Source organism: Cavia porcellus, unplaced genomic scaffold, assembly GCF_034190915.1.
Source record: "Cavia porcellus strain 051 isolate PalLab524CR breed Dunkin Hartley unplaced genomic scaffold, mCavPor4.1 scaffold_40, whole genome shotgun sequence".
Lineage (NCBI taxonomy): Eukaryota > Metazoa > Chordata > Mammalia > Rodentia > Caviidae > Cavia > Cavia porcellus.
Genome location: NW_026947523.1, coordinates 5,199,169 through 5,218,215, shown reverse-complemented (window position 1 = coordinate 5,218,215; position 19,047 = coordinate 5,199,169). Strand labels below are relative to the sequence as shown.

General features: G+C 60.8%; 1 protein-coding gene and 1 long non-coding RNA gene across 3 annotated transcripts; one reads left to right on the top strand and one right to left on the bottom strand.

Moving 5' to 3' along the window:
* Positions 1 to 451: 451 nt before the first annotated feature.
* LOC134474884 (uncharacterized) lies at positions 452 to 3,966 on the bottom strand. Its single transcript, XR_010045797.1, has 3 exons — positions 2,689 to 3,966; positions 2,313 to 2,365; positions 452 to 1,282 (listed from the first exon to the last, which is right to left on the bottom strand). It is a non-coding gene; the product is annotated as an uncharacterized LOC134474884 (long non-coding RNA).
* Positions 3,967 to 4,183: 217 nt separating this feature from the next.
* On the top strand, positions 4,184 to 18,968 carry Bik (BCL2 interacting killer). Of its 2 annotated transcripts, XM_063243918.1 has the most exons (5): positions 4,192 to 4,322; positions 16,835 to 17,008; positions 17,897 to 17,995; positions 18,240 to 18,357; positions 18,453 to 18,968. In XM_063243918.1, exons 2-5 carry the CDS (start codon positions 16,839 to 16,841, stop codon positions 18,537 to 18,539), a joined length of 474 nt encoding a protein of 157 aa, XP_063099988.1. In that variant the 5' UTR covers positions 4,192 to 4,322; positions 16,835 to 16,838; the 3' UTR covers positions 18,540 to 18,968. The 2 variants fall into 2 exon arrangements, with proteins under 2 accessions (XP_063099989.1, XP_063099988.1); XM_063243919.1 differs by lacking the exon at positions 18,240 to 18,357 and having other exon boundaries at positions 4,184 to 4,322.
* Positions 18,969 to 19,047: the final 79 nt, after the last annotated feature.

Sequence of the window (19,047 nt, the reverse complement as noted above, 5' to 3'; positions counted from 1 at the left end):
GCTTGTGGCGATCCTCCTGCTTCAGCCTCCAGCGTGCTGGGATTATGAGCATGTGCCATCACCATACCCGCCAGCAATGTTTGTTTTATTTCACGATGAAAGAAATGGCTGCAGACTCACATGGGTCACCTTTCAGTTTCTCAGGGTCAGGAGTGTCGGGAGGCCGGGCGGAGCATTTTTACTGCAGATCGTGAACTAAATGCAGTCGGCAGAGCTGCGTGGAATGGACGGAGGACCTCAGTTCCAGGGGGCTCCTCACAGGAGGCTGGATGCTGGCAGGAGGCCTCGGTTCTTGTCTGGGCCCTGCAGGGTCCTGCTGTGCTCAGGATGCTACCGCTGGCTGTCTACCCTGGGAGTGCTCCAGGCAGGAGCTGTGCTCTCGAATCTGGGCCAGAAGCCGTGCTCCCCCCCCCCCCCCCCCCGCCCCGGCATCTTTTCTAGTGCATGTGACTCAAGGATGGGTTCGGGGCTGTGGTCCCAGAACTCTGAGAGGCTGAGGCAGGAGGATTCCAAGGAACCTCAACAGGAAACTTAACAAAGGGCTGGGGAGACACCACACCATCCCCCAGGAGGCAGCTCCCAGAGCTCTGGTCTGAGCAGGGAGTAGGAATCCCCTCAGTGGAGAGGGCCAGGCTGGGGGAGGCGGGTGGCCCAGTGTGGGCTGGGCGGGATCTGTGGCTAGTCAGTGCAGGGGGTGGGGTCAGAGCCTCAGGGTGTCAGGCTCTGGGCAGGAGCCTGGGCGCATAGGCAAGGAGTCCCAGGTTTGAAGCCAGTCTGGGCAACTTAGCACAGTACTGTCTCCACAAATGAAAATCAGCACCACAGAGTCCTGTCCCCAAAGGGATCCCTGAGGCTGAGAAAAGTGGCTGATGCCAACCACTGGGGACCCAGAACTCTGCTGTATCCCACAGTGTACAGGACACTGAGCCTGGGCCACTGGCCTCACTTCACCCCGTTTTGGTCACTCTGGGGACTAGGCATTGTCAGCAGCTGTCACGCAGCCTGGATGCCACAGGCCACACAGCCCTTCCCTGCCCTCCCAAGTTCAGCAGGGAGCCACATCCCCAGCCCGGGCCCACCCTTTTACAGGGTCTCGCTAAGTCGCTAAACTGTCCAGGCTGGGCTTGAACCTGTGACCCTCCTGCCTCGGCCTGCCCAAGGGCTGTGATGAACCATTCCTAACCTACCGCTCCCGGTGCCCACTCTGTGCTTACCAGCTGCCACACTGGGACCTGCAAAGCCTCTGTCCTGACCACAGCCCTGGGGGAGACAGAGTTTCTCCCTGGAGGAGGAAACTGAGGCTCAGAGAGGCCTGAACAAGCTTCTGGCACAATCCTGCAAGTTCCAGGCGGCAGTCAGGATTTACACTTGGAGCCAAGTGACCGCACTGTCCTGACCCAGGCCAGACAGGGGCAAGGTCCCGCCCCAGTAAAGGCTTCTACTCCTGCTGCCTTCAAGGGGTTCACAGATTTTCTTTGAGGGGTCCCCAAAGCCACCCAGACTTTTTCTGCGAAGGCCCCAGGGGTGTCCAGGCAGCTGGGGTAGGTGACACTGCCACCACCCGAGGCTGACAGCATGTCTGACAGTTCCAGATGGGGGGGGAGACTCACCCAGGTTAGGTGACCCCCTAAGTCCCGGGGACTAAAACTGGGGACAGCCAGGGACAGGCTGGCTTCTGTGTGCACCGTGTCCCCAGGTCCCTGGGGCTGCTCAAGGGCACCCTCGAGGAGACCTCACGGCCACCTCCATCAGGGGAAGGAGAAAACACCGGCCAGGGTGAGGGCCAGGCCGCATCCCACACTGCAGGTGAGGTCCCAGCCACGGAAGGGGCCTGGGCAGGAAGGACCACGGCCACGGGGCAGCTGCTCTGGAGAGCCACCCCGCCACACGGTGTCCCACACGGCCCAGCGGGTCTTCCGTCTGCCTTTCTTTCTTCCTTTCTCTTTCTTTTCTTGCTCTGTGCACTGAACCCAGACCCTCTCACGCATTCCTGCCTCAGCCTCCAGAGTAGTTGTGGTGGCCTGTGCCATGGAGCGAGAGCTTGTCTCAGAGTAAAACACAAAGGGCTGGGGGTGTAGTTTGGTGTTGGAGGGCTGGCCTAGCACGGTGGCACCATGAGAAAGAGGAGGAGGAAGGGAGACAGCGAGGGAGGGAGGGAAAGAGGCAGACAGACAGACAGACAGACACTGAGGCCCAGCAGGTTTGGGGGCAGTTCTGGCAGGGTGCAAAGGGCCCTGCTGGGGAAGGAAGAAGCCCGGGGCTGAATGGCCTCTGGTGAGTGGTTTCTCTTTGCAGAGCCTCTGTTTCCTCACCTGTAAAATGGGGTCCGGCATCCTGTCCCACCTGTGCGGGCCTCCTGAGGCTCCTGTTATAAGACGGGAAAGAGAGCTGGAGGGTGCTGGCTGTCCCCAGGGCTGCTGTGACATCCCTGTCGTTGCCAGCTGAAGCCAAGACCTTGTTAAAACGGGTTTTTCCTTCTCCTTCCTCCACCTGTCCTTTCCTCTTCCTTTCTTTTCTGTCCTTCCTTCTGTCTAGGAGGCAAGGCCCTGAACCCTGGCTTCGCAGTGTCCCCCTGCCGCAGAGCCTGTCCCAGGCCCTGGCTCCTCCCCCGTGTGACCAGCACCAGGCCTTGCCTCACCCTCCCCCTGGGCCTGGGCTCCTCCTGCAGAGGCTCTGCTGGTTTTTTACCTCACAGGTACTATGTGCCCGGTTCTGCGTGGCTGCCTCCAGACCCAGGGCGACCCTCCTCATCCTCAGCGGGTCTTTCCAGACCGTGAGACCAGAGTCACCTTCTCTCTGAGTCTCGGACGTTGGCAGGAAGGCCCCGGTTTGGGGCTTACCACTCCTGATCGGGGACATCCCGAGGCTACCAGCAGGTGTCAGGGAGAGCCAGGCGCAGGATTCTGAGGGCGTGGAATTTGGAGGCGCTGGAAAGGGACCGTGAGATGGAAGAGGCCAGAGGGGCAGGGACCGGGCGCAGGGCTGACCCCGGAGCCTTCTCTTGGCCTCCGCTGCAGGCAGGGCTGCTTCGCAGATGAGAACCCGAGAGGGTAGAGACGGCACACAGCGCGGCGCGCATCAGGCAGGACGGACCCGCTCGCTGACCTGGCCGGGGGAGAGGACCCTGCCCCCTGCGCCCTGCAGGAGCCAGACTGAGATAAACAAGCTCTGTTGTTGTGATCCTGACTGTTACTTTGTTACTCCGCCGGCCGGCCAGGCCCCCTCCATCCACAGCGCACCCCAGGCTCCAGGTTTGGGTACCTGAGACCGTGGCCTCCCACCCTGCCTGGAACGCGGGATTTCTTCTGCTTCGGGGTCTTCTAGGGGTCTCCACGCGGGCAGCGATCCCTCCCCCCACCCCAGGCCCCCAGGCCTAGCGCAGGGGCGGGGCTGCCACGCCCCTACAGTGGAGAGGGCGTGGCCCGCGCTGCCGCTAGTGGGGTGCGGGGAGCCCGGCTGCAGGGCGGGTCTGCTGGTGCAGCTGCCCAGAAGCGAGAAGCGGAAAGCCCGGCTCTCGCTTTGTGACGGAGAAACCTGGACTCCAAACTTCCAGACCGCGGCTCGGAAAAGCACGCATCCTCCTCACTTGCTTCTATAGCACCTGTCCGCAGTGCTCAGTACGAGGAGTCACCGCCCTGGGGGGCTGGGCATACGGCGCATCTTTTTTTTTTCCTTTTTTGGGTACCAGAAATTGACCTCAGGACCTTATGCTTGCCAGGGAGGCACTTGTGTCACTGAGCTATGTCCCCAGCCCTGTAGAGCACACCTTTTTTATGTCCGTTTCCCAAAACATCGATCCCCTTGCTTCCTATAACCTACGTCTTCTGTAAGACACCCATTTCTTTTTCTTTTCCGTGCTGGGAATGGAACCCAGTCCCGGGCCTGCCAGGCAAACGCTCCACCAGCGCTGCTCCCCCGGTCCTCGTTGCCGCCGATCTGAGCACGCCACGTGGTCCTTCCGCAGCCTCTAGTTTCCTCATGGGTAAAATGGGCAGGAAGCAAGCAGCGAGCCCCTAGGAGCACCCCGAGGATGGGGCGAGGCCGCCTGGTCGCGAGTGCTAGGTTTGTTCTCCCGGATGGGGCGCCGGGTCCAACCCGAACGCGCCTGGAGGGGCGCACTGCAGCGCCCGGCTCGTCCAGCCGCGATCAGGAAACCGAGGGCGCGAAGGCGTGCGCACTGGCGGCCACGGCCGCGCGGGGCTCGGGTTCCCGGCCCGGGGCGGGGCTCGCGGGCGGGGCCCCATCGGATCGCGCGGCCGCCCCGCCCCCGCGACAGCGCGCGTCCCGCCGGCGCCCCACACTCGGCCCGCCGCCGCCGCGAGGTGAGTCCGCGCCCCCGCCCCGCGCCCCATCCCGGACTCCCGCCTGTCCGGCCCGGCGCTGGGAGGGGACCCCGACCCAGACCCCCCCGCAGAGATGGGGGTCACTCGAGGGGCTACGCCCGCGCTTGCCTGGACTGTGGGGGCCTCACCCCACCATCGTGCCGTCCGCGCCTCGGTGTCCCGGGCCACCCTGGGGCGCGCCTCGGACGGACGCGGGCTCGACCTCGGGGCTGGAGTTGGCATCGGCACTGCCCGGTGTCCCCGGAGGAGGGAAGATGGCGCCGGGCACCTGTCCCCGCTCGGGTGGGGCCACACACCTGTCGGGGGGCGGCGGGAGAGGCCTTCGCGGGGACCCGGGGAAGGGAGGGTCCCGTTCAGGGGTTCGCGCGGCCGTGACCCCGCGCGGGCCGGCGGGGGCGAGCTCACGGGCTGGGGCATGGCAGGCCGCTGGGGTGTTGGGGTGACTGCGGGGGCGCCCCCTCCGGCGATCCCACGTAACGGGCCCCAGGCTGGTCTCTCTGTGGCCCTTGGCTATGAGCCCTGGTTGTGACTCTTTGTAAACCATTCATTGCGGCTCTAATTTGCCCGATTGAGCCCCGCTGCGGGAGGCTGTTGTTCTGCTGCAGCTGTAACGTTGTTTCTAGGGAGATGGGACCGCACTTAGCCCTGGTGGAGAGAATGAGGCTCAGATCTCTGGAAGGTGGATGCTCGGGTTGTCAGGTCCAGAGCCCGGAGCCCTTAGTTGGATGCCAGGCCAACCTCTCCAGCGGCCACTCCAGCCGTGGTGGCCGGGCAGGCTTCGCTGCCTCTCTGAGCCCGCGGTTGGTTGTGTAAAAACAGGCTCTGGCCAAGGCTCCTGGCTGGATGTGAAGAAAGCCATGCTACACTGCCCAGCTTTACAGCTGTTGGCGCCGACCTAACTATATTTAATTGGTCTTGTTTCGGTGCATACCTACCTGTAATCTCAGCACTGGGAAACTGAGGCAGGAGGACTGCAAGTCGAAAACTAGCCTGTGTGCGCAGTGAGACCCTGTCTCAGAAACCACCCTGAAAATGTTACTCAGGGCCTGCCGTGGGGGTTAGGAGCCCACAGTCCTGGTGTCACTGGTGCTGTTTGCCAGTGTCAGCTACAGGGTGGGTCATCAGACACAGCAGTGGACCCCGGTGGAGGGAAGGCCCCGGAGTCGGGGAGCAGCTGTGCACACCCTGGGCTCCCTCCTGCCCCTGGGCCCCCCTCTTCCTCCTCCTTCCCCTGCCTGTGAGACTCAGCCTGGGATTTGGGGATTTCCCGCTGGACCTTGTGACTTTTCCCTATTACTAAGGACACAGCCCGTCAGATCTGGTCAGATAAGAGATAAAGACAGAGGTTCTTGCCAGCCTGGGCACGGCACAGTGGGGCTGAGGGTCCCGTCCACTGGCCCCGGCCTGCAGGCAGAGTCAGGGAGGCCTCAGGAAGCAGGAGCTGGCCAGGGCACGTGGTCCCCTTTGGTCACTGGCCCTCCCAAGTGGCCATGAGGATCCAAGCCCCGGGCTCTGCCCCGTGACCTTTTCTAATCCCAGGCACCCCTGGCTCTGAGCACCCCCAGGAATACCTTTCTGCTGCCTCCTCAGTTTCACAGTGGACAAATTCAAACACCGAAGTTGGGGTACGGGGCCCCTCAAGTCCTGGTGAAACCCCAGCACCGTCATCTCGACATTAGATTAGCCAATGTTTTTTATTTTTGCTTTGTGACTTAATGTGTCTGGTGCTCCAGGGAGGCTGCTGGCTTCCAGGGCGTGGGGACACAGCCCAGGGCTGAACATTCAGAATGTCCCTTTCTCTTAGTGAGAAATTCATTGGATCAGTCCTTTTCTTTTCTGCAGTGCTGGGGACTGAACCCAGCTCTCCATCCCTGGCCCCTTTTATTTTTTGAGTTGGCCAAGCTGGTCTCAAACTTTCAGTCCTCCTGCTTCAGCCTCCTGAAGTGTAGTGGTTACAGCAGTGTGCACCACAGCAGGCTCACTGGATCCCCTAAGATGTCTCCTAGTTGAATTTCTCCCTCTCCCTCTCTCTCTCTTTCTCTCTGTCTCCGTCTCTCTCTTTTTGGTTGTGGCAGGGATTGAACCTGGGGCCTCCACATGTTAGGTGAGTTGGGCCACTGAGCCATGCCCCCGCCAGAGCTGTTTTCTACTTTTTCATCTTTTTTTCTAAAGATGACCTCAGCAGGGACAGTTCTGTAAGCACCAGAGCTCCTATGAAGTCCCTCGAGGGATAATACGAGGCTTAAAACCGATCACTGGAGCGAGACACACTTAGCCCAACTCTGGGGGTCTGAGTTAGCACCCTCCTGGGCCCCTGCCTGGCTGCCGCCTCCTCTGAGAAGATCTCCCCGACCGCCCTGTCCACCATTCTGTCCCAAGATTTCCTCCTGTGGCCTTTGGCTGCTGAGACTGAGCTGATCGCCTGCGATTGTATGCTGCCGACTCACACTGACCTCCCAGCCCCCTGAGAAAACACCAGGTGACATGGAAGGGGCACCAGTGACAGCTTAGCTGCCTGGTGAGGAGCGGTGGGAGGCTGGAGCCAGGAGCCTGTGAGTGTGGGCCTGGACACGGGAAGGGGACATGCAGAAGCCAGCGCCCCTCCTGGCCGTCCCCTCCTGCATCACGGTGAGGCAGGCGCTGGAGGCCGCAGTGACCCTGCTGCCGGTGGCCTCTTGGCAATCGACCTGCCCAGTGAGACTGTGAAGTTTCTAGACAGCGAGTGGCCTCTTGCCCCCGGCGGGCCCAGTGGCTCCCGGCTCCCGAGAGAGGCCAGCTGTTTTTCTCTCTGCCCACAACAGTTCCAAGCAGCGTGGAGGAAGTCCTCTGGGACTGCTCTGCTTTTGTGGTTGGCGGCCACCAGGAAGCCAGCCGTGAGTCTGGGCTGGACATGTGGGGCTGCTTCCTCCCCTCCCCCGGCCGGCTGCTGGCCTGTCACTGGGTCCCTGAGGGATACAGCTTGTGAGGGCCTAGGTGGCCCCAGGCAGGGAGGGGAGGGCCCTGCGAGCTGGCCGGGCACACGGAGGGCAGCTGATTTGCCTACTGTCAATATTAGGATGTGACAATACAAAACACCCAGCGGGCACCCAGAGCAAACCTGTTTTTCTGGCGGTGGGTGGGGGAAGACTTGGCACCGGCTGCGCAGACAAGTGTGTGTGCCTGGTGTTGGGGCGGGGACACTGCTTTGGCCATCAAGGATGACATTGATGTTGGCATCCAGAGCCAGGAGCTACGAGGCTCTGCCCCGAGGCCAGCAAACGGAGCCACCGGCCTCCTAGCTCGGGGACAAGCAGTGCTGCCCTGCAGAGACTGCGACCCGGGGCCAGCAGGTGTGCACCTGTCCTCTGAGCCCTGTGGCCGAGCTGGCTGCGTCCTGTATGTGCAGCCCCTCTGTCCCTTTCAAGGGGCCACCCCTGCCTGCAGCTATCCCCCTGCCCTTTAGCAGAAGGTGACCCTGAGGCCCAGCACAAATGCGTGTCCAGTTCTGGATCCCCAGGCAGGAACTGGGGGAGCCCGTTTGACCTCCTCCAGCATCATGTCTGGTTGGTCCCCTGGCAGTCACCTGATGGCAGGGTCCTTACCCTGCAGGTGGCCCTGGCTCCTGGCCGGTGGGGCAGACAGACAGGTAAACATTTCCGGAGCCCGTGAGAGGCTGAGTGGCCAGCCCAGGTGTGTTGACCCAAGGCCTGGACAGCCAGGTTGCTGCCCCCGGAGGACGGAGGAAGAGACCTGTGGCCGGCAAAGGAGCCAGCAGCCTCCCGGGCGGTTGTGGGGTCTGGGAGGTACCTGGCGAGTCCCCAGATGGAAAGGAAGGAGGAGTCTGCGGCCACCTGGGGCACAGTCCGTGTTCTCCACGACCCACGAACAGGGCAGTGTTTTTAGACTTTTTTCTCCCCTTACCCCACCCCAGGTACTGAAGGCCGGACTCAGGGCCTAGGCTGGCGCTGACCACTGGGCCACACCCTGGCCCTATGTGGTGTAGTTTAGTAGAGGAAAGGAGCTGGGGAAAAGCCTCCCGGCTCTGCTTTGCAGATGTCGACCTAGGAGTTTCTCTGATAAGCGTGGCAGAAGTTGAAAGCGCGGTGGTGGCGCACACCTGAATGCTGAGGAGGCTCCAGGAGGCTGAGGCAGGAGGATGCAGGAAGGGTCAGGGTCAGCCGGGCAATGCAGCAGTTTAGTGAGGCTTTGTCCTACAGCAGAAAGTAAGGCTGGGATCTTATACCTCAGTGCAAAGACTGGTTCAGTCCCCAGTATTATGAAGTGAAAAAATAATTCTTAAAAAGACCCTGAGTTTGCGCCTGCCTTGCAAGCACGCAGTCATGAGTTTGATCCCCGGTACCGATAAAAAAAAAAATCCCACCAAAAAGATCCTGAGTTAAAATAAATATAATATCAGCACCAGAAAAAAAACATTATGATTTAAAATAAATGTAATTTTAGCACTAGGGAAAAAAAAGACTTTGGTTTAAAAAGGAGGTGAGAGCCTGGTAGCTCATGCTGTAATCTCAGCTTTCTAAGAGGCTGAGGCGTGAGACCCAGTCTCCAAATGAAAAGTATGAAAGGACTGGGGTGCAGCTGGGGTGCAGGCCCAGGCTTCCTTGGGACCTCTCACTTCATGTGCCTGGCAAGCAGGGTACAGCCACCTGCTTGTCACCGAGTGGGTGCTGTCCCCGCCCCCAGCCCATCTGCACCTCTGTGGGCTCCTCAGGTCACTGTGTGGGCAAGGGTGGGTCGGTGAGCTGCGTCCCCAAGTGCCCGCACTGCGGGCTTCCAGGTTCCGGAGGGTTTCAGTTTTGGGGGTCCTGTCCCTTGTCCTCCCCTCCCTGGCCGAGGGGGTCACGGCATCGCACCAAGACCAGGACCCCACAGCACAGGTCTCTGGGTCATGCATGCTGATGGCTGGTGACGGGGGACACTTGCCTTACAGAAGTCATTGTACCCGCCTTTTTATTTTTGTCTCATTTTTGGTCTTTTCGAGACAGGGTCTCTCTATGCAACTCAGGCTGGCCTTGAACGCACTTTGTAGCCAGGCTGCTCTCAAACTCACACTGATCCTCCTGCCTCAGCCTCCCAAGTGCCGGGATTACAGATGTGTGCTACCACGCTGAGCTGTTTGCCAGCCTTTTGAAGTTACCTGTAAAAGCTAAGGATGGTTTCTTTCTCCCTCCCAGCCACCCCACATTCCCGTCCCTTCTCGGAGGTGACCACTCTTGGTCCCCTTCTGGATGTACCCCATGTGTTTCTGTTGGCATGTGATGTTGAAGACCACGGAATGGAATGGCCTATGTCCCCGGGGTCACTGAGGGGTGGCTGTCAGACACCCTCCTGCTCCATGTCTGGAGTGGCCCAGCTGATGGCGCCAGGAGGACGCCATCAGGAGGACGTGGCCATGGAGGGGTCAGCTGACTTCCCCAGCACTGAGGCTCTGGGGCTCCCGTGTCAGGGGTTGTGGTGGCAGCGGGCACCTTGGGAGCCAGGCGGCCAGCAGCCCTGAAGCCACCACTGCTGGCCGCCCTCTTGAGAGGGATCTGTATGTGCTGGGGCTGTGGTGAGCACTTGGGGGCCACAGTTGGGGAGCCTGGGGGCCTCACACACCAAGCGGCTGGGGCTACGGAGGTACCCAAGGAAACTGAGAGGTGGCAGGGCCAGGGCAGGGCGACCTTCCCCCGCCAGCTGCACAGCACTTGTGACCTCAGACAAGCCACTCCTGATTCTCTTTCATGTTGTTTCCCTTTGAATACACCGCAGCCCTTTTTGAGACAATGTTTCTCTGAACCCTGCTAAGTTTGACTCTGGCTTGGGATCCTCCTGCCTCAGCCTCCTAGTAGCTGGATTTAACAGATAAGCCTCACTGCAGGGGTGCCCTCTTGGGTCAAAGGCTCAGTCTCCCACTCTGTAGATGGGGCTGACATACCCGGCCTCACTAGGTTCAACCTGGAACCACCCTCCCAGCTTGCATCAGGCCTCCTTCCTCGGGCAGGAGGCTGCACTGCCCGCCCAACTCCTGCACTCCGGCGAGGGCACCTGGCCCGCACCTGGGCTCCAGCTGCCCGACCTGGGTCTGCACCAGGTGTGAAGGTGGAGGACTCGAGGCTGGCAGGTGGCAGGCCCAAGCAGTGGTGCCCTGGGGGTACCCCATGCTGCTGCGCCCCCAAGGACTGAATAGGGCCCCCACAGGCACAGATGAATTCCTGCCTTCTTGATGGAGAAATCCCTTCCTCTCTCTTCCCCTCCTCCCTTCCTTCCTTCCTTTCCAGTTATTTCAGGGTCACGGGTGGGAAGTGAGCCCCACCCTCCCCAGCAGGATCGGATCCGGGACACCTGGGGTTGGAGCCAGGATTTCCCCAGGCTGGGAGGGGGGTGGGGATGGGGAGAGGGCAGGGGGCGTGAGGGTGGGGGTGGAGAGCAAGGCCAAGCACTCGGTGCTCGAGTTTCCTAACAGACACTTTTAAGACAAACATTTCTGTTTGCCCAAATTCAAGCCATTGAGAGTATTTTGGCTTTATTTTTGACTTAGTGCCTTGTGGGCGTGAAATGTCAAGACCAGAGAGGCGTGACCCCCTCCCAGGGCCACCCCCCCAAGGTCCCTGCAAGGCTGGTCAGGTATGGAAAGGCATCTGCACCCGCCCCTGATTTGCACGGGGGAGCATGTTACACACTGAGACTGCTCGTCTTGTTCTGTCCCTGAGGTCCTAACAGTATTTGCCACCTAGATTTCTTTCATTTGCTTTTGAGACGTCTCGCTATGTAGTTGAGGCTCCAACTCAAGCTCCTGCCACAGCCTCCCAAGCGCTGGGATTACAGGGTGCCCACCTGGCCTGGCAGATGGCTGGCCCTCCCTCAGGAAGCCAGCCATGTGTGGGGTGCATGTGGGGTACATTCCTAGAAAGCAGAGGGAAGTGTGTGTGACTTAGGTAGCTCCTGGGACATCGCCTGTCCCCGTGGGGCCCGGGGACCCTGCCTGCCCAAGGTCCCTGGCCTGTCCATCGACCCTGCTGGGTGGGGAAAAGCGGCAGCGAGGTGCCGCCAGTCCTGGTGACTGCCCGGGTCTGTCTGTCTGGCTTTGCTTGCCAGGTCGAGCTTGAGTTGGGTGAGCTCCAGGTCCAGGCCTGGCTGGTGACAGAGGTGGGGAGGGGACGTGATGGGGTCTCCAGCGGACCTCGGTGAACCTGGCGTGGCCTGTCCAGCTCGCAGTTGGCGGGACTGGGTGGGGTGAGGCAGGAGGGTCTCGGCCAGGAGCCTGAGCCCCTGGCGCGTCTGCTGGAGGCCGTGCTGGGCAGATCTGCCTCGTTTCTGGGGGCAGAGGTCATGTCCACTTCTGGGATGGCCAAGGGGCCGAGCTGGTCACCGCAGTGGCTGGGCTGAGCCTGCCTCCTGGGCCGACCTTGGCCCTGGCGCCCTGTGGGCCGTGGGTGGGGCGCGCTCCTGCCCATGTTGGATTTGCATCCTGACCTTTCTGGGTATAAAATGGGACTCCTGACTGCGAGGGTTTTTCCACCGTGAGTTTGTAGGAGGGTTTGTGTGGGCGCCATCTGGGTGGGACCTGGCTAGGTGTGTCAGCTCACCTCGAAGAATGGTTTTCAAGTATTGATTTGCAAATTTTCAGGGGAACAACAAACCCAGATGCTAAAAACCAGTCCAGTTTCCTGGATCTGTAGCTGCCATGAGCTCACACTGTCCTCTGGGAATACAGTACTTTGCCTTCTTTTATTCACTCAACAAACACATCTCTGCTCTCTGCCAGGCCCTTTACTATGAGCCAAAATTTCATAATAACAGAACTTAGCGGGGTGTGATGGCGCACAGCTGCAGTCCTAGCACTCAAGAGGCTGAGGCAGGAAGAACAATGCAAATTTGAGACCAGCGTGGACTGTAGTTTGTTCGAGGCCAGCCTGGACTACATAGACCATGTCTCAAAGAAAAAACACTACTACTATTAATAACCGGCAGCTCCTGAGCCGGAGCCACGCCCTCTGACCCAAACCTGTTAGTGCTAGTGTATCGTTTCCTTCCCACAGAGTCAGGTGGTACTGGGTCCCCTGAAGCACAGAGAGGTTAAGTGACTGTCCCAGGAGGCCTCCCTGGACTCTCAGGGGCTGGGAAGGTGGTGAGGACCAGGAGCACTGCGGCTGCCTGCTGAGGGTAAGAAGCTCAGGGTACAGCAGGCCTGTGCTAGGCTTCAACCTGGGATCCTTCTGCCTCAGCCTCCTGGAAGTCTGGGATTCCAGGTCTGCGCCACCAGCCCTGTCTGCGTCTCTTCTTGAGTGTGAGCCCAAAAGGGCCCCAGATTGGGTGGCCTGGCCAGCATGGGGAGTCACAACCAACACGCCTAGCGACCGGGGGAGGTGGGGCAGACAGCGGGTGGCCAGGACCGGCCCCTACCTGACAGCAGGGTGCCTGGGGAGCCCTCCCGAGGTCTGAACTGTGGGCCTGCAGCTGGGCCAGGAGGGAAGGCTGGGCAGAGCGGCTCCTGGTCCTGGTGCCTGCAGTTACTGTCATAACAGGGTCGCAGGGTTCCCCGGACCTGCAGCCAAATCCTTGCCCAGTAGTGATGGTGCTCGCAGCAGCGGCCCGGTTCTGTCTTTGTTTTGTTTGAGGCAGTGTCTTCATAGTGCAGAGACTCGCTGTGTAGCCCAGACTGGCCTTAGTTTGCGTGGAGCCTCCTGCCTCAGCCTTCTGAGTGCGGGGCTTTCAGGTGTGTGCCACTCGGCTCGGCTTGCAGCCCAGTTCTATCAGTCATTTAGTGCTGGTTCGGGCCCAGATGGGGCTCTCATCAGTTTGGAATGTTTATCTCTACTTCACAGGTAGGGAAACTGAGGCCTGGGGACAGATGGGAAGGGGAGGGTGTGAGGCTGGTGTCTGTCCTGGGTGGGCACTCAGGTGGGGATCTGTGGGGTCCAAAAGGGTCCTGAAGGGCAGCAGGAGGGTGACTGACTCCGGGGCGACCAGTCCTTTGCAGACCCTGACAGCCACCCTCCTGTGGCCCTGTGTCCAGCATCAGGGCTGAAGTCCCAAGGGGCCCTTGCAACAGGGCCAGGGGGCTAGGCTTGGGGTCACAGGAAGGGGGCCATCCCAGGGGACACAGGCCCAGTGCTGAGGGTGTGTAGTCTGCTTTCCCAGAGAAAAGGCCCTTTGCAGAGGCACGCCTCCGCCCCGGGCCGCGGGCTGGCCGGTTCTGGACCAGGACCCACTCGGCGCATGCGCACACACGGACATCTCCCGCTGGCGGCTCATCTGTACGGCGTAGCGCTCCTCGGGTGTGGAAATCTGTCCCGGGCTCTGCGTATCGGGGTATTGATACCCTTTAATGGCCTCTTAGCTTTGCCTGCACGAGGATCGATGCATCCGTTGCCAGGTGGCTCTCAGACCAGGAGCCGTTTATCGCAGTCTGCTTTCTGTTATTGATCTTGAGTCTGGCGGCCCGAAACGCCCTCCTTCTGCAAACAGATGTCTGCGGATTGCTGTTTCTTTCTCTGTGATATATTTTTTTAAGAGCAGAATATATGTATTGAGAGAAAGCAGGCTTCCCTGTCTAAGAGAGACAGAGGGGTCCCGAGTGGGTTGCCAGGGACTCCATCTGTTCTAGAGATCTTACAGAGCAAAGCCTCGAGGAGGGTCAGCACGCGGTCCGAGCTGAGGTGCGCTGCGAGGTTTTGTGGTGCTGGGTTGGGGCCAGGCTCTTGCTCCGCGGGACCCAGGCTGGCCTGGCGCGGCCTCCTCCCCGCGCGCCCCAGTCGCTGGGATTCCGGGAGGCGGCGCTGGTTTGCGCTCTCCGCCCTGGTGTGGAGGGCTCTCCTCGGCCGCTGGGCGGCGGACAGGCCGGACACCGTGCGCAGTGGCTCTTGCGGCCCTTCCTCTTCCCCCTCCCTTCTAACAAGCCACCGGCCCCAAGGGCCAGGGGCCGCCGCTGCCTGGTTCAGGGGCTCCCCGGAGGCCGAGTTTGTGCGGAGAGGGATGGACCATCAGCCTCCAAAGCCGGGTGCGGGCTGCGTCTGGCCCGTCGGTGGCAGAGCTGTCCGGGCGGCTGGACGTCCTCGCAGTGCAGCGCCACCTCGCGCTTCCCCTTTTTTTTTTTTTTGGTACCAGGGATCGAACTCAACCTCGCACTTGCCGCGCTAGAGCTAAAGGTCGGCGGCTGCCAGTGCTGCCTGCGGTGGTCCCAGGGGCCGCCTCTCCACAGCTGGGCCCGCGGGGGCGGTGTTGCCGGATAGGTGTGGCCACCTGGGCCCAGCCTGGCCCTTAGTGGTGGCTGCGTCCGTGTCTGTGTCTGGCTTTCTGCCTGCCTGCCCTGTTGGGCCTCTGTCCCAGACAGCCGCCCTCCTTCCCATCTTCCTGCTGGAGGCTGAGGCAGCGGTCTCTCTGCTGTGACCGGAGGGAGCCCTGTGGGTTCCTTCTCCAGTTCTAGAAGGAAGGACCACGCTGTCCTTCCATGGTTTCCCTCTCGAAGCCCAGGCCATGCCACACCCAGGCTTGGCCTGGTGGCGGATGATGTCACTGTGTACCTGCCTGTCGCCTGGCTGTGAGCTGGGGGTACAGTTATGAGTCACCTGCTCGGGGTCAGCCCCAGGTCACTTGGAGGGCGGCAGCCTGGCTCGCTTTTCCTGGGCCCTGCTTCTGTGGCCCGTCAGGGGTGGACAGAGGGCCACTGTGGTCTGGGCTGGGGGCACATGAGCCTTTGTCCCTGTTGGCTCGGTGGTGGGCTTCGAGCCCCAGGGACTCTGTGATCAAAAACAACAACAAAAGAGTCCAGGGACGTCGTGGGGAGAGTGCTCTTTCAGTTCTCTGATGCAGGTGGACAGGAGAAATTCACAAAAAGACCCAGATGTAACTGTAAGACCTTCCTGGATTGAGAAATCCATTGTGGTCCCAGAACTCTAAGAGGCTGAGGCAGGAGGATCCCAGGTTTTCAGGGCAGCTGGGACAATTTAGTGACTTCCTGCTGAACGGTGTGGTGGAGCCCAGGCTTTCTCTACCTCTCCGCCCTTAGCTGGCTGTTGCAGCTCCAGCCCTCACTCCTCTGTTCATGGCAGCAAGGAGGATGAGCTGGCCTGGCTGTTGTGCTCCAGGTGGGGTCACGTGGCCAGCAGAGAGCTGCAGGGGTTCTTGGGAAATGTGGGGCAGGAGGGACGTAACTGGCTCAGAGGAACAACACGGGTGGTGCTGCAGGGGCCAGGGAGGCAGATTCGGGAGAGGGGGTGTGATGTGTTCAGGGAGCCCTGTGGGACTGGGAGTGTGCACCGCTGTCCCCACGTGGCCCAGCCGCTTTTCTTGCTCCCCAGAAATAGCAGGCATGGAAACCTGGCTGTCGACTTCTGTGGTGGCCTCCGTGCCCCTGCTGACAGCAGACACCTGGGCTTTCTGGTGTGGCTGCTGTCTCCCAAAAAGAGAAACTTTGAGGGCCCTGAGGCTCAGGTGCCCACCTCAGAGAGAGAACAGAGAGGCTTGGTTACTGGCCCTGAGACACACAGCCTGGAGGGTGGTGCAGGCCGATTAGAGGGGAGGACAGGGTGTCGGGGAGGGAGCCCTGCAGGGGCAGAAAGACCTGACTGCAGTCCTTACCACAAGGAGGACTGAAGCCCACTCTCCTGTGAAGAAAAGCGGGCATGCTGGCGCAGACCTGTGGGGACTGAGGCAGGCAGATCACAAGTTCAAACCTAGCTTGCATCATTTAATGATGTTAATGAGAGCCTGCTGCAAAACAAAACAAACAAAAAAAAAGAGCTGGGGTGCTGGACGTGGTGGTGTGTCTGCCTGAAATTCCAGCACGAGGGAGGCTGAGGCAGGAGGATCTCTGAGCGTTCAAAGCCAGCCTGGGCTACAAAGTGAGCTTGGGGCCAGCCTGATCTGCATATCGAGACCCTGTCTCAGAAAGACAAAAAAACGACACAGCAGGGGGTGGTGCTGGAAATGGTGCTTGATGTGAAGGCCCTGGGTTAAATCCCCAGGACCAGCAAAAAACAAAACCCACAAAAAAGTTACTCATTTAGTTAACAGGGATCAAACTCATGATCTTGATCTGAGCTTGCCAGGCAGGTGCTCACTGAGGCCCTCCTGAGACAAGGTTTCTCTCAGTTGCCCATGTAGCACTTGAAACCTGTGATCCTCCTGCCTCAGTCTGTACAGCCTCTGAGATTACAGGCCTGTGCCACCATGCCTTGCTATAATTTTTGTTTGAGGTAAGGTCTCAATACATAGTCTAGGTGGGTCTTGCACTGTGTAGCCCAGGCTGGCCTTGAACCTAAAGCAGTTGTCCTGCCTCAGCCTCCTAAGTGCTGCTGGCATATAGGCAGGCACCACCATGCCCAGCCTGTAACATTTATTTAATCAGTGTTTCACGTGACCTAGGGGCCTATGAATGGGAAGACCTCAGGCTCAGGGAGGGCTGGGTGTGGCTGAGTGGTACAGCACTTGCCCAGAAGTGTCCTGTCCCGAGTTGCAGCTGTCCCCTGGGGTTAGGTGACACTGAGGCCCTCCCTATCTCTGTCTTCTAGAGATATGTCGGAAGCAAAACCTGTCGCCAGGGACCCACTGATGGAGACCCCGCTGTTTGAGCCACCCCCTGGGCCTCTGCTGGCTGAAGGGGCTTTGGGTGTGACGCAGCCACTGTGGGCAGAGGACCTCAGTCCCCCTGGGGACACTAACCTCATGGAATGCGTGGAAGGCAGGTAGGTCTCAGCATGCTGGTCTGGGGGGTGCTCCTGCAGCAGGGCGGCCTGGGAGGGGATGGTCCCTGAGTGGGCAGCCTCACTCTGTACCCTGACCCTTGTGCTCTAGTGGTGGCTACCAGGGTCCTGGATACCTGCTATGGGAAGACTCCTGCCTGGCCTTAGGAGCCAGAAAGTGGCCCTTCCCACCTCTGCTGGCCGCCACAGGGCCTCACTCGGGGCCAGGTCCCTCCCGGCCCCACGGCCACAGGATGAGGAGCCCTCGAAAGGACGCAGGGCAGAGCTGGGAGGGCACCTGAGCCCCAGTTCCAGGAGCCTGGGACTTCCCGGCTGCATCACCTGCTGGGAATGTGGGTGGTGCCCAGCTGGCAGGGTGGACACAGAGGCCTGGGCCATCTGGAGTGCTTGTATGGCCTGTGTTTGTACCCATGCGTTGCAGTGGGTGGGTGCCCAACCCCCCAGCTGGGTTAGAAGTGGACGCCAACGTGCACCTGTGACCGCCTCCACTCCAGGGCAGTGATGATGGGTGATTTCAGGATTGGGGACCTGGTAGGAGCTGGTGTCACAAGAGAGGATCAGCTGTGACCCCTGTGGGGAGCCAGCCTCAAACCTGTCTGTCCACCCACCCTGCTGAGTCTGTGAGGGAGAGGGGGCTCCCAGGAAACCCAGAGCGCCCAAGCTTTCCTGGGGGTTAGTGACCAGTGGGTGCCTGGGTGTGTTCATGCAGTCCCTCCAGGACAGGTGCCCTGCCCTGCTGTGAGGGCCCAGGACCTGGACAGGACTCTGTCTGGCTCTCAGGCACCCTCTAGCACCCCTCAGAGCCCAGCTGTGTAGGGGACCCTGGGATTCCCCTGCACAGCACAGCAGCCATCCTGCCCCTCCCCACAGCAGCCTGGTGGCCCTGCGGCTGGCCTGCATCGGTGACGAGATGGACCTGCGCCTACGGAGCCCCCGCCTGGCCCAGCTGCCAGGGAGGGCAGTGCACAGGTAGCCTCAGGGCCCTGCGTGGGTGGGAGGCCCAGGAGGCGGCACCCCCAATGCTTTGCCTCCCCAGCCACAGCCTCAGACACAGCGGGCCCCTGAGTGTCCCATGGGCCGGCTTAAGCTGGCCCAGCACCCTGGGGTCAGCCCGGCAGGTGGGGTGGGAGTAGGAGGTCCGAGGGGACAGGCCCTGTGCCCCCCACAGCACTGGCATCCCGCTCACTGGCGCACCCCTCTGGTTGCCTTACAGCCTGGCCATCACTTACAGCCAGATGGGGCTCTGGGGTGTGCTCGGAAGGCTGACCCTCAGTCTCGCCAGCCTCAGGGACAATGTGTGGGCCTGTGGACGCCCAGCCTCCCGTGCCTGGGTAAGAGCCCGAGGCCTCGACTGTCACCCCCCCACGTGCCATCTCCCTGTCCTCCCACCTCTCTGGCCCTCACTGTCCCCTCCTGTCCCCTCTAGGTGTCCCCCCGCTGGACCTGCAGGTGGCTGCTGCCTGTGCTGTTGCTGCTGCTGCTGCTGGGGACCCTGCGCCTGCTGCTGCAGTGAGGGTGGCCGGGTGGGCGGGGCTGGTCCCTGACCCCCGTCTTCCCCAGGTGGCCGCTGCCTGGCCAGCTCTGCCCTTTTTAACGGTAGTGTTTTTTGAAGGCCCTTTTTATATTTAAGCTCAGGGCAGTGCTGGGACACTGCTGAGATTTCATACAGTTTGTGCTGTTTTTCTACGGGATGAATTCTTTGTACCTCGGTGCCGTTACTGGGTGACCGCCTGTCCTGTCCTCGGCCGGCTGGGCCGCTCTGTCCTGACCCGGGCCCTCCGGGACGGCTGTCCCGGAAGGAGCCTCCATCTCATAGGCTGGTTGAGCGGGTGGTGGGGGCGTGCTGGCCACACCCTGTGCCAGCCATGTCCGAGGCGGCACATGGGATCTGCTGGTCTAGATCCCCAGGAGGTGGAGAGTTCAATAAAATATTGGTTTCCAACTGGGCCCGTGTCCTCTGTGGGGCTGCAGCGCCCCTGGGGGGGGGGCTCTGCACCTGGCAACGTGTGCCCCCTCCCTGG